Here is a 14,614-nt window from a genome sequence, read left to right on the forward strand (position 1 = left end):
CGGAAGGAAGACACGTGGGTCACAGTTAGGAGGGGTAATAGTCAGAAGGGTGATGTGCCAGAAAGTACCCCAGTGGCAGTCTCCCGTAAAAGAAAGGGATGGCAACAGATGGGAGAAGGGAAGGGAGTGAGCAGTCTGTGGAGGGATCCCCTGTGGTTGTCCCCCTCCAAAATAGGTATATTGTTTTGGATTCTGTGGAGGGGGATGACCCTCCAGGGGTAAGCCACGAGGACCAGATCGCCTCCACGGAGACAGGCTCAAGGGTCCGGAAGGGAAAGAAGCGATTTAGGAGAGCGATAGTTGTGGGGGACGCAATGGTTAGAGGCACGGACAGGCGGTTCTGTGGGAGTGAACGAGAATCCAGGATGGTAGTCTGCCTCCCTGGAGCCGGGGTACTGGATGTCTCCGAGAGGGTAGGAAGCATATTTAAAAAGGAAGGTAGTCAAACGGATGTGATTATACACATTGGTGAAAATGATGTCGGTAGGAAGAGCAGGGGGGTCATACGAGAGAAATTCAGGGAGTTGGGTGCTAGGCTAAAAAGTAAGGCCTCCAGGGTAGCAATCTCTGGACTGCTCCCGGTGTCTAGTGCAAGTGAGGCTCGGAACAGGGAGATTCTACAGTTGAACGCGTGGCTAAAGGACTGGTGCAAGAGGGAGGGTTTTTAATTCATAGATAACTGGGAAATCTTCAAGTCAGGATGGCAACTGTACAGAAAGGATGGGTTACACCTTAACTGGAAGGGAGCAAATATCCTGGCTGGGAGTTTTGCGAGAGTGTTTCGGCAGGATTTAAACTAGTGTGGCAGCGGGGTGGGGAACAAAACAGTAGGTCAGTAAATACTGAGGCTGGGGTTGAGCTGGGGGCCAGGGCAAGGCTAGCTAAGAAGAGGAGCACTCTGGAGGAGGATGACCTGAGTGGGCCTGGAGGTCTGGAGTGCATCTGCTTCAATGCAAGGAGCGTAACGGGTAAAACAGACGAACTTAGGGCCTTAATGCTTATGCGGAATTTGGATGTGGTTGCGGTGACGGAAACTTGGTTAAAAGAAGGACAGGACTGGCAGCTGAATATTCCAGGGTATAAGTGTTTTAGGCGAGACAGAGGAGGGGCTAAAAAAGGTGGGGGAGTAGCGATATTAGTTAAGGAGCATGTTACCGCGGTGCAGAGGGTAGACAACTTGGAGGGGTCATGTACTGAGTCGCTGTGGGTGGAACTCAGAAACAGGAAGAGTGCAGTCACTATGCTGGGGGTGTACTACAGACCACCTCTCGGCCCACGGGAAGTGGAGGAAAGGATATGTCAGGAGATTCTGGATAGGTGCAGAAAAAATAGGGTTGTTGTAGTGGGGGACTTTAATTTCCCTGGCACAGACTGGAAAGTGCTTAGAGCTGGGGGTCCGGATGGGGAGGAATTTGTAAAATGCGTACTGGAAGGTTCTTTGGAACAGTATGTAGATAGCCCGACTAGAGAGGGGGCTATACTGGACCTAGTTCTGGGAAATGAGCCCGGTCAGGTCGTCAAAGTTTCGGTAGGGGAACATGTGGCAAATAGTGACCACAACTCTGTTAACTTTAGGATAGTAATGGACAAGGATGAGTGCTGTCCTACGGGCAGGGTGCTAAATTGGGGGAAGGCTGACTACAGCCGGATTAGGCAGGAATTGGTGGATGTTGATTGGGAGAGGATGTTCGAGGGTAAGTCCGCGTCTGGCATGTGGGAGTCTTTTAAGGAACTATTGATAAGACTGCAGGATAGGCATGTGCCTGTAAAAAGGAAAGATAGGAAAGGTAGGATTCGAGAGCCGTGGATAACCAGGGAAATTGAGGATCTGATTAAAATGAAAAGGGAGGCGTACGTTAAGTCGAGGCAACAGAAAACAGATGGAGCTCTGGAGGAATACAGAGAGAGTAGGAAAGAACTCAAACGGGGAGTTAGAAGGGCAAAAAGAGGTCACGAGATGTTCTTGGCAGGCAGGATTAAGGAGAATCCTAAGGCATTCTATTCATACGTTAGGAACAAAAGAGTTGTCAGGGAGAAAATCGGACCTCTCAGGGACAAAGGAGGGGAATTATGCTTAGGACCCAAGGGAATAGGGGAGATCCTAAATGAATACTTTGCATCGGTATTCACGAAGGAAAGGGGCGTGTTAACCGGGACTGTCTCGGAGGGAGGTGTTGACCCGTTAGAGAAAATCTCCATTACAAGAGAGGAAGTGTTAGGTTTTTTAGGGAACATTAAAACTGACAAAGCCCCATGGCCTGATGGCATCTATCCTCGACTGCTCAGGGAGACGAGAGATGAAATTGCTGGGCCTCTGACGGAAATCTTTGTCGCTTCTTTGGACACGGGTGAGGTCCCTGAGGATTGGAGGATAGCGAATGTGGTCCCGTTGTTTAAGAAGGGTAGAAGGGATAACCCAGGAAATTATAGGCCGGTGAGCTTGACGTCCGTGCTAGGGAAGTTGTTGGAGAGGATTCTTAGAGACAGGATGTATGTGGATTTAGAACGGAACAATCTCATTAGTGACAGACAGCATGGTTTTGTAAGAGGGAGGTCGTGCCTTACAAATTTGGTGGAATTTTTTGAGGAAGTGACAAAAACGGTTGATGAAGGAAGGGCCGTGGATGTCGTCTATATGGATTTCAGGAAGGCATTTGACAAAGTCCCACATGGCAGGTTGGTTAAGAAGGTTAAGGCTCATGGGATACAAGGAGAAGTGGCTAGATGGGTGGAGAACTGGCTTGGCCATAGGACAGTAAGAAGTTTAACAACACCAGGTTAAAGTCCAACAGGTTTATTTTCATAGGCCATAGGAGACAGAGGGTAGTGGTCGAAGGGTCTTTTTCCGGCTGGAGGTCTGTGACCAGTGGTGTTCCACAAGGCTCTGTACTGGGACCTCTGCTATTTGTGATATATATAAATGATTTGGAAGAAGGTGTAACTGGTGTAATCAGCAAGTTTGCGGATGACACGAAGATGGCTGGACTTGCGGATAGCGAAGAGCATTGTCGGGCAATACAGCAGGATATAGATAGGCTGGAAAATTGGGCGGAGAGGTGGCAGATGGAGTTTAATCCGGATACATGCGAAGTGATGCATTTTGGAAGAAATAATGTAGGGAGGAGTTATACAATAAATGGCAGAGTCATCAGGAGTATAGAAACACAGAGGGACCTAGGTGTGCAAGTCCACAAATCCTTGAAGGTGGCAACACAGGTGGAGAAGGTGGTGAAGAAGGCATATGGTATGCTTGCCTTTATAGGACGAGGTATAGAGTATAAAAGCTGGAGTCTGATGATGCAGCTGTATAGAACGCTGGTTAGGCCACATTTGGAGTACTGCGTCCAGTTCTGGTTGCCGCACTACCAGAAGGACGTGGAGGCGTTAGAGAGAGTGCAGAGAAGGTTTACCAGGATATTGCCTGGTATGGAGGGTCTTAGCTATGAGGAGAGATTGGGTAAACTGGGGTTGTTCTCCCTTGAAAGACGTAGAATGAGGGGAGATCTAATAGAGGTGTACAAGATTATGAAGGGGATAGATAGGGTGAACGGTGGGAAGCTTTTTCCCAGATCAGAAGTGACGTTCACGAGGGGTCACGGGCTCAAGGTGAGAGGGGCGAAGTATAACTCAGATATTAGTGGGATGTTTTTTACACAGAGGGTGGTGGGGGCCTGGAATGCTCTGCCAAGTAGGGTGGTGGAGGCAGGCACGCTGACATCGTTTAAGACTTACCTGGATAGTCACAGGAGCAGCCTGGGAATGGAGGGATACAAACGATTGGTCTTGTTGGACCAAGGAGCGGCACAGGCTTGGAGGGCCGAAGGGCCTGTTTCCTGTGCTGTACTGTTCTTTGTTCTTTGTGAGGTCTTTGTATGAGCTGAGTTGTAAATCAGTGGAAAGCCAGCATAATACTTGGTCTCTGAAACGTTTCTACATCCATGAACTTTGTTTTAAAGAAATCCACATTTGAAAGCCCGGCCACGACATGAAATATCAGCACCATAACAAGAGGAGATAAGAAAGACAGACACTCACTTTGATCTTTTCATCAGCAATCTGAGAGTTAAGAATGTGTGACATGATTTTCGGACACTGGAGTGAGTGTACAGATGTGATTTGTTACATGTGAAAAATAGCAAGCCTAAATTCATGGTGAGATGGAGTGAAGAGCGGGTCCCAAACACACACAGCTACTTGAGACACAGCAGGAGATGAAATGGCTAATGTGGCCAGGGGGTTGAGACAACATTGTGACATCATCAAGGCATTGACACACACTCCAGAGAAACTGAGTTCAAAACAATCAGGATCCAATTAAACACACTGCACATGCTCACACAGTGAGGAAAATTACAGTAAAATGGATCATATAATGGATTGGGACAACTAAGGGCTTGGGAGAAATAATACTGAGTAAGAACTGTCCACAAGTTGGATAGGGGTAAAGAGAGCTGGAGAATCTTTTACATCTTTTATGGACTAGTAACCCAGAACTGACAGCGCTCCTTCAGGAGTAGGAAAGGTCGAGTAGATGTGACCCCAGGCGGGACAGGAACAGAACTGGAAAATAACGGAGTGGAATTGAAATTGTCTCAATGACTGAACTAACAATGTGTGGAATGGACAGACTGGGGAACAATGGGTGGGGGCGGGGCTCCCGGGTCCGCGCGCCTGAAACCGGAGACGTCACCGCGGAGCAGAGTGATTGCTATTGGGTGATTGAGGCAGGGCTCCATTGTGCCGTCACAATGACTCAGAGGGGCGTTCCTAGCACACAGTGTCCCATTGGCAGCAATATCACTGGTTACAGAAGCCGCACACTGCGGATTGGACACCAGCTCAGCGCGGCTGGCGGTCAGAGCCCCGCCCACCCCACGTGGGCTCGGGTTCCGCCCCCTCATTGTCCACATGCGGCATATTGACCAATGGTTGCCAGGAGGACTGGATGGGCGATGGTCCTCCAGCCAATCAGAGTCCGGGCCTTGTGTCAATGGCCGCATGGAGCTTCGTCTATTGTTGCTGCTGCTCCTCTCCCTCTGAATGAAGATTGAGCTTCAGACAGACTCAGCCTTCCTCCTGTCTCCTACATCTGTGAGTAAAACACTTTCTTTTCTCCCCCTTTCCATTTCTTTTCTCATTTTGCGCTTCAATTTTTAACTTCTGGGTCACCACTCGCTGCCTAAGTAAAGATTCTCCTCACATTCTCTATGTATCTCTCACCGGGTAATAGTTTGGAGGGATGTCAGAAGTTGCAGCGAGACATAGATAGAATGCAAGACTGGGCGGAGAAGTGGCAGATGGACTTCAACCCGGATAAGTGTGTAGTGATCCATTTTGGCAGATCCAATGGGATGGAGCAGCAGTATAAAATGAAGGGTACCATTCTTAGCAGTGTAGAGGATCAGAAGGACCTTGGGGTCCGGGTCCATAGGACTCTTAAATCGGCCTCGCAGGTGGAGGATGCGGTCAAGAAGGCGTATGGCGTACTAGCCTTCATTAATCGAGGGATTGAGTTTAGGAGTCGGGAGATAATGCTGCAGCTTTATAGGACCCTGGTTAGACCCCACTTGGAGTACTGCGCGCAGTTCTGGTCACCTCATTACAGGAAAGATGTTGAAGCCATTGAAAGGGTGCAGAGGAGATTTACAAGGATGTTGCCTGGATTGGGGGGCATGCCTTATGAGGATAGGTTGAGGGAGCTTGGTCTCTTCTCCCTGGAGAGACGAAGGATGAGAGGTGACCTGATAGAGGTTTACAAGATGTTGAGGGGTCTGGATAGGGTGGACTCTCAGAGGCTATTTCCAAGGGCTGAAATGGTTGCTACGAGAGGACACAGGTTTAAGGTGCTGGGGGGTAGGTACAGGGGGGATGTCAGGGGTAAGTTTTTCACTCAGAGGGTGGTGGGTGAGTGGAATCGGCTGACGTCGGTGGTGGTGGAGGCAAACTCGTTGGGGTCTTTTAAGAGACTTCTGGATGAGTACATGGGATTTAATGGGATTGAGGGCTATAGATAGGCCTAGAGGTGGGGATGTGATCGGCGCAACTTGTGGGCCGAAGGGCCTGTTTGTGCTGTGGCTTTCTATGTTCTTTCTATGTTCTAATACAGTGTATTACACACACCATCAGTCTGCTCATTTATATCCAAATGTAAAACTGTAACATGACTGTCAGCTTGAAGATTTTCAGCTCTCTGTGTCCAGAACAGGAAGAAGTCTCACAACACCAGATTAAAGTCCAACAGGTTTATTTGGTGGCACAAAGCCATCGTCACAATGCCACATTTGGTAGAACAGGAAACTTGAGAAACTCGGCATCACCACCAGCAGCAATCAAGCCTCCCCCGGTACCACAGTAGAAAACAGTACCACTGCAGGGAAGTCCATTGTCAACTTGTCGGACACACTTCAACCAGATGAAATCAAAGTTCTCAATTTCTGCCCCACCACCAAAATAGACCCCAGCAGTCTCGCAGCAGACACAGAGGAATTCATCAGGCGAATGAGGCTGCGGGAGTTCTTCCACAAACCCCAAGAGGCCAACAGCGAACATAATGAGATAGTCAATGAACTGGAACAGCCGATAGAGAGATCCACGGTACAGCAACCAAAGAGGAAAGAGTCGAATTGGACTCCTCCGGAAGGCCGCTGCCCTCGACTTGACATGTATGCCCAAGCCGTCAGGAGGTGCGTCAATGCCAGATTCATCAGTCGCACTCACAAGACAGCCCCGAACATCACCCAAGCACAACGCAACGCCATCTGCGCTCTCAAGATCAAGCGCACCATTGTCATCAAACCAGCAGACAAAGGAGGGGCAATCATCATGCTGAACAGAACGAATTACTGCAAAGTGTCCTGACAACTGAACAATGAGGAAAACTACAGACAGTTACCTGCAGATCCGACCAAAGAACACACCCGTCAACTCAACAGACAGATCAAGACATTTGATCCGGACCTTCAGAGCACCCTCCGTGCTCTCATCCCACGTACTCCCCGCGTTGGAGATCTCTACTACCTCCCGAAGATACACAAGGCAAACACACCTGGCCGTCCCATCGTATCGGGCAATGGGACCCTGTGTGAGAAACTCTCCGGCTACGTCGAGGGCATCCTGAAACCCATTGTACAAAGAACCCCAGCTTCTGTCGTGACACTACGGACTTCCTTCAGAAACAGCACACATGGAGCAGTTGAACCAGTAGCACTCCTCATCACAATGGATGTCTCGGCACTCTACACCAGCATCCCCCACGACGATGGCATTGGTGCAACTGCCTCAGTACTCAACACCGACAACTGCCAATCTCCAGATGCAATTTTACAATCATCCACTTCATCCTGACCACAATGTCTTCCCCTTCAACAACCAGTTCTTTATCCAGACACACGGAATAGCCTTGGGGACCAAATTCACACCTCAATATGCCAACATCTTCATGCACAGGTTCGAACAAGACCTCTTCACTGCACAGGACCTTCAGTCGAAGCTGTACACTAGATACATCGATGACATTTTCTTCCTTTGGTGAACAATCACTGAAACAACTCTATGATGACATCAACAAGTTCCATCCCACCATCAGACTCACCATGGACTACTCTCCGGAATCGGTTGCATTCTTGGGCACACACATTTCCATCAAGGACGGTCACCTCAGCACTTCACTGTACCGCAAGCCCACGGATAATCTCACGATGCTCCACTTCTCCAGCTTCCACACTAAACACGTTAAAGAAGCCATCCCCTACGGACAAGCCCTCCGTATACACAGGATCTGCTCGGATGAGGAGGATCGCAACAGACACCTCCAGACGCTGAAAGATGCCCTCATAAGAACAGGATATGGCGCTCGACTCATCGATCGACAGTTCCGATGCGCCACGGCGAAAAACTGACCTCCTCAGAAGACAAACACTGGACAGGAGGACAGAGTACCCTTTGTCGTCCAGTACTTCCCCGGAGCGAAGAAGCTACGACATATTCTCCGGAGCCTTCAACATGTCATTGATGAAGACCAACATCTCGCCAAGGCCATCCCCACACCCCCACTTCTTGCCTTCAAACAACCGCACAACCTCAAAAAGACTATTGTCTGCAACAAACTACCCAGCCTTCAGGAGAACAGTGACCACGGCACCACACAACCCTGCAACAGCAACCTCTGCAAGACGTGCCGGATCATCGACACAGATGCTATCATCTCACGTGAGAACACCATCCACCAAGTACACGGTACATACACTTGCAACTCGGCCAACGTTGTCTACCTGATACGCTGCAGGAAAGGATGTCCCGAGGCATGATACATTGGGGAGACCATGCAGACGCTATGACAGCGGATGAATGAACACCGCTCAACAATCACCAGACAAGAGTGTTCTTTTCCTGTTGGGGAACACTTCAGCGGTCACGGGCATTCGGCTTCTGATCTTCGGGTAAGCGTTCTCCAAGTCAGCCTTCACGACACACGACAGCGCAGAGTTGCTGAGCAGAAACTGATAGCCAAGTTCTTCACACATGAGAACGGCCTCAACTTGGATCTTGGGTTCGTGTCATGCTATTTGTAACCCCACGACTTGCCTAGGCTTGCAAAATCTCACTAACTGTCCTGGCTGGAGACAATACACATCTCTTTAACCTGTGCTTCACCCTCTCTCCACTCACATTGTCTGTACCTTTCAGACTTGATTACCTGTAAAAACTCGCATTCCAACCATTATTTTGTAAATTGAGTTTGTGTCTTTATATGCCCTGTTTGTGAACTGAAATCCCACTCACCTGATGAAGGGGCAGCGCTCCGAAAGCTAATGGCTTGTGCTGCCAGATAAACCTGTTGGACTTTAACCTGGTGTTGTGAGACTTCTTCCTGTGTTTACCCCAGTCCAACGCCGGCATCTCCACATCCAGGACAGGAAGCAGTGAGCATGGATCTGTCAATCAGCCTGAATGAGATATATATTATATATTTCCAGTTATTCATCTCTTGCTTATTAGAATCATTAGTCTTTGGATTTTTCTTCCACAGGGATCAGTGGAAGCTGAGGGTTATTGAAGATATTCGAGGATGAGTTAGGTGGATATTACATTGATAAAGGAGTCAAGCGTTATGGAGAACAAGTGGGAAAATGGAGTGAAAGTTAAGATGAGGAAGGATTTCCTCACTCAAGGATGTGGTGAAGTTTTTGAATTCTGCACTCCAGAGGACTGTGGAGCCTCAGTCATCAAATATTTTCAAGAGAGAGATTGGTAACTTTTGAGGCATTGAGCAACATGGGGGATAGAACATAGAACATAGAAAAGCTACAGCACAAACAGGCCCTTCGGCTCACAAGTTGCGCCGAACATGTCCCTAGCTACGAGGCTTACCTATAACCCTCTATCTTACTAACTTCCATGATAGTTTGGGAAATAGTGGCCCTATGGAAATAGTGTGAGGTCGATCAGCCAATTCTCAATGAATGGTTGAGGCAGTTCAATGGGCTGAATGGCCAACTGCAGCTCCTGTTTCTTATGATTTGTGTGTGGTGGACAGGAAGCAGTGAGCATGGATCTGTCAATCAGCCTCAATCAGCACCTTCAGGAGAATTGGGAGGGTGAATATTAGATACAGCAGAGTGAGAATGGAGGGAGAGTGTGTGGGAGGGAGATTCACAGCTTTTGGGGAATGAGAACGGAAAGAATGTTCCATAGAAACTAGAATTGTCTGTTCTGAATTTCTACTTCTATTTCTAACTCATTTTACAGGATATTGAAAGAGGAATCACAGGCTGAAATCTCAAATGTCACGTCTAGATCTGACAGTCATATTCCTTGGGAGCTGAATATCATCGGCCTTTGAATCTAGAAGGAGAAATGATTGTCCAGTCTGTCGATTTGAAAAAAATTCAAACATCAGTGTGACTGGAAAAGCACCAACACACGGCCAGACTTGAGTGAGAGTGTGCCAATGAACTGACTAAAGAGCTTTAACTAGTTACACAGCCTGAATAAATATCACACCATTCACAGTGAGGAAAGACTGTACCAGTGTCCTGTGTGTGGACGAGGCTTCAACTCATTGTCCACCCAAGAGAGAGGAAAGGACACCTGTACCATGGAGAAACCATGGAAATGTGCGGATTGTGGGAAGAGATACAGAGCCCCATCAGAGCTGGAAGCTCATCGGCGCAGTCACACTGGGGAGAGGCCGTTCACCTGCTCTCAGTGTGAGAAGGAATTCAGTCTGTTAACCACTCTGCGGACACACCAGCGAGTTCACACTGGGGAGAGGCCGTTCACCTGCTCTCAGTGTGAGAAGGAATTCAGTCTGTTAACCACTCTGCGGACACACCAGCGAGTTCACACTGGGGAGAGGCCGTTCACCTGCTCTCAGTGTGGGAAGGGATTCGCTCAGTCATCCACCTTGCAGAGACACCAGCGAGTTCACACTGGGGAGAGACCATTCACCTGCTCTCAGTGTGGGAAGGGATTCACTCGGTTATCGTACATGTGCAGACACCAGCGAGTTCACACTGGGGAGAGGCCCTTCACCTGCTCTCAGTGTGGGGAGGGATTCAGTGATTCATCCAGCCTGCGGACACACCAGCGAGTTCACACTGGGGAGAGGCCATTCACCTGCTCTCAGTGTGGGAAGCGGTTCAGTGATTCATCCCAACTGCGCAAACACCAGCGAGTTCACACTGGGGAGAGGCCGTTCACCTGCTCCGTGTGTAGGGAGGGATTCACTTGTTCATCCCACCTGCGGAGGCACCAGCGAGTTCACACTGTGGAGAGGCCATTCACCTGCTCTCAGTGTGGGGAGGGATTCACTCGATTATACACCCTGTGGACACACCAGCGAGTTCACACTGGGGAGAGACCATTCACCTGCTCCGTGTGTGGGGAGGGATTCACTTGTTCATCCCACCTGCGGAGGCACCAGCGAGTTCACACTGGGGAGAGACCATTCACCTGCTCTCATTGTGGGAAGGGATTCACTCAGTCATCCCACCTGCGGAGGCACCAGCGAGTTCACACTGGAGAGAAACCGTTCACCTGCTCTGTGTGTGAGAAGAGATTTAGAGATTCATCCGAGCTGTTGAGACACCAGCGAGTTCACGAGTGATTCCAGTGGTCGATTCTGCTGTTATTGTTTCTGCTCTCAATTATATTGGTCAATGGGGAGGGTCGGAGGGTTTATTTCTGCTGGACTGGTCGGTCTCACAACTTTGCCTCCAGTGGGCTGATGCTCTTTGAGTCTTGTTGCAAATACCTGGTTTCAGATTTCACAAGGATCACAGAGTGACCGGGTGTTAGGAAGTTCAGAGATATTTAGTCAGCATTTCTGTTTGAAACCCCCCCAATGCCCATTCAATTTCCTTTGTAATTGTTTATTGTCTCCACTTCCTCCACCCTCGTCGGCAGCGAGTTCCAGATCATTACCATTCGCTGCAACAAAATATTCTTCCTCACATGGGCAGCACGGTAGCACAGTGGTTAGCACTGCTGCTTCACAGCTCCAGGGACCTGGGTTCAATTCCCGGCTTGGGTCTGTGTGGAGTTTGCACATTCTCCTCGTGTCTGCGTGTGTTTATTCCAGGTGCTCTGGTTTCCTCCCACAGTCCAAAGATGTGCGGGTTAGGTTGATTGGCCATGCTAAAAATTGCCCCTTAGAGTCCTGAGATGCATAGGTTAGAGGGATTAGCGGGTAAATATGTAGGGATATGGGGGTAGGGCCTGGGTGGGATTGTGGTCGGTACAGACTCGATGGGCCGAATTGCCTCTTTCTGCACTGTAGGGTTTCTCGGATTCTATGATCCCACCCAAAACTTTAAATTTGCTTGTCATCCTTGTCCCATCAGCTAATGGGAACAGCTTTTCTTTGTCCACCTTATCTAAACCTGTCAGAATCTTGTCCACCTCTATCAAATCTCCCCTCAACATTCTTTGCTCCAAGAGGAACAACCCCAGCCTGACATTGACAATAAAGATCAATCTAACAGAATATGTTAATATCTGAAATCAAATGGGAATGTTTAATTTCTGTTTTAAAGATATTGTGAATATATTGTCCTGGACAATAAAGGAATTGGAATAACTCACCTTGGGTGTGGTTGAATGGAATATATCAATCTGGAACCCACTTACATTCTAGTGAAAGTCTGGAATGTGTAGCTGGAAATCCCTCCCTAAGAGCACTGTGGGTGTACCTACACCTCAGGCATTCTAGCAGTTCAGGAAGGCAGTGTTGGGGTTGACCATGGCCGAGGCAGCTACATACAGCCACATATTCTGTTATCATTGATGGACTGTAGTTTGAATGTGAGGCATTATGGGACTGGACTATGGAGTCATAGAGGTTTACAGCATGGAAACAGGCCCATCAGCCCAACTTGTCCATGCTACCCTTTTTTTAAAACCCCTTAGCTAATCCCAATTGCCCGCATTTACCATTTTATCATTAAAATTTGCAGGTATTAGTTATGGCCTTGGTTACTGGTGATGTCGTGGGTTGGGTTTCCCAGGTAAAGGGGAAGGAACCCCATGGGCAATAAACTAATAATCTCTTATTCCTGTTGACCGGTAGAATGTTATTGGCTCAGGTAATAATGTTGAATGTTGTGATTGGGCCCTCCAGTCTGAATGACGAGACTAGGCGGGATATTGAAATGTTCAGAATAATATAATAATTTTACCTTGCAATATTAGCTCTGAGAGGACAGTGAACCCTCATTGACTGTGTGTCTCTCTCCTGATGCATGCATTAGCAAATAAATTCCTTTTCATTCCTTAACTATATACTGTCTTCCGCAGTTTATGTATTGGTTGCGTGAGGTTCAACAAGTACAGAGCACCCCAGGGGAAACCTCAGAGAATTCCCACTTGATATTTCCCAACTCTACCCATACAGGCTCCACGTTGTCAGAGCTAATATCCTTGCTCACTACTGTGTTAATTTCCTCTTTAACCAGCAGTTCCATTCCACCACCTTTTCCTTTATCCCTGTCCTTCCCAAATATTGAATACCCTGAGACATTCAATTCCCACCCCTGGTCACCCTGCAGCCATGTGAAGGATAAATATGGCAAGTTTAGGGAACCTTGGATAACGAGAGATATTGTGAGTCTAGTCAAAGAGAAAAAGGAAGCACTTGTCAAGGCTGGGAACACATGAAGCAAGTGTGGAATATATAAAGAGCAAGAGGATAGCCAGGGACAGGGTTGGCCCACTCAAGGACAGGGGAGGGAATCTCTGTATGGAGCCAGAGGAAATGGGCGAGGTATTAATTGAGTACTTTGTGTCAGTATTCACCAAAGAGAAGGAGTTGGTGGATGATGAACCTGGGAAAGGATATGTAGATAGTTTGAGTCATATTGAGATCAAATAGGAGGAGATATTGGGGTTTTTGAGAAACATTAAGGTAGACAAGTCCTCAGGGCCTGATGGGGTATCAGTATTGGGACCACAATTGTTTATGATTTACATTGATGATTTGGAGTTGGGGACCAAGTGTAGTGTGTCAAAATTCGCAGATGACACTAAGATGGGTGGAAGAGCAAAGTATACAGAGGATGCTGAAAGTCTGCAAAGGGATATAGGTAGTCTAAGTGAGTGGGCAAGGGTCTGGCAGATGGAGTACAATGTTGGTAAATGTGAGGGCATCCATTTTGGTAGGAATAACATCAAAATGGACTCTTATTTAAATGGTAAAAAATTGCAGCATGCTGCTGTGCAGAGGGACCTGGGTGTCCTTATGCAGGAATCTCAAGGAGTTGGTTTGCAGGTGCAGCAGGTAATTAAGAAGACAAATAGAAGTTTGTTCTTCATTGCTAGAGGGATGGAGTTTAAAAACAGCGAGATTATGTTGCAGCTGTATAAGGTGCTGGTGAGGCCACACCTGGAGTACTGTGTACAGTTTTGGTCTCCTTACTTGAGAAAGGATAGACTGGCACTGGAGGGGGTGCAGAGGAGATTCATGAGGTTGATTCCGGAGTTGAGAGGGTTGGCTTATGAGGAGAGATGAAGTAGACTGGGGCTATACTCATTGGAATTCAGAAGAATGAGGGGAGATCTTATAGAAACATATAAGATTATGAAGGGAATAGATAAGGTAGAAGCAGGGAAGTTGTTTCCACTGGCGGGTGAAACTCGAACTAGAGGGCACAGCCTCAAAATAAGGGGGAGCAGATTTAGGACTGAGTTGAGGAGGAACTTCTTCACACAAAGGGTTGTGAATCTGTAGAATTCCCTGCCCAGTGAAGCAGTTGAGGCTACCTCATTGAATGTTTTTAAGGCAAGGATAGATACATTTTTGAACAGTAAAGGAATTAAGGGTTATGGTGAGCGGGCGGGTAAGTGGAACTGAGTCCACAAAAAGATCGGCCACGATCTTATTGAATGGCAGAGCAGGCTCGAGGGGCCAGATGGCCTATTCCTGCTCCGAGTTCTTATGTTCTTATACCCCAAAGTACTGAGAGAGGCAAGGGAGGAAATTGCTGGAGCCTTGAGAGAAATCTTTGTATCCTCACTGGCTACAGGGGAAATCCAGTAAGAAGTTTAACAACACCAGGTTAAAGTCCAGCAGGTTTATTTGGTAGCAAAAGCCACACTCAGTGTGGCAATGAGGGGATTT

The 14,614-nt window shown here is 48.0% G+C and overlaps 2 protein-coding genes and 1 long non-coding RNA gene across 3 annotated transcripts in view; 2 read left to right on the forward strand and 1 right to left on the reverse strand.

The window, feature by feature from the left end:
- Nucleotides 1-14,614, forward strand: part of LOC144485303 (uncharacterized) — a 461,444-nt gene that overhangs the window by 432,316 nt on the left and 14,514 nt on the right. The gene's annotated exons all lie outside the window — the stretch shown is intronic.
- The window catches only part of LOC144485290 (uncharacterized), a 308,115-nt gene that overhangs the window by 253,499 nt on the left and 40,002 nt on the right, over nt 1-14,614 (reverse strand). The gene's annotated exons all lie outside the window — the stretch shown is intronic.
- Nucleotides 10,097-12,628, forward strand: LOC144485288 (uncharacterized). Its single transcript, XM_078203494.1, has 2 exons — nt 10,097-11,095; nt 12,569-12,628. The coding sequence occupies exons 1-2, from the start codon at nt 10,097-10,099 to the stop codon at nt 12,626-12,628; spliced, it is 1,059 nt and encodes a 352-aa protein (XP_078059620.1).

Source organism: Mustelus asterias, unplaced genomic scaffold (assembly GCF_964213995.1).
Source record: "Mustelus asterias unplaced genomic scaffold, sMusAst1.hap1.1 HAP1_SCAFFOLD_184, whole genome shotgun sequence".
Classification (NCBI taxonomy): domain Eukaryota; kingdom Metazoa; phylum Chordata; class Chondrichthyes; order Carcharhiniformes; family Triakidae; genus Mustelus; species Mustelus asterias.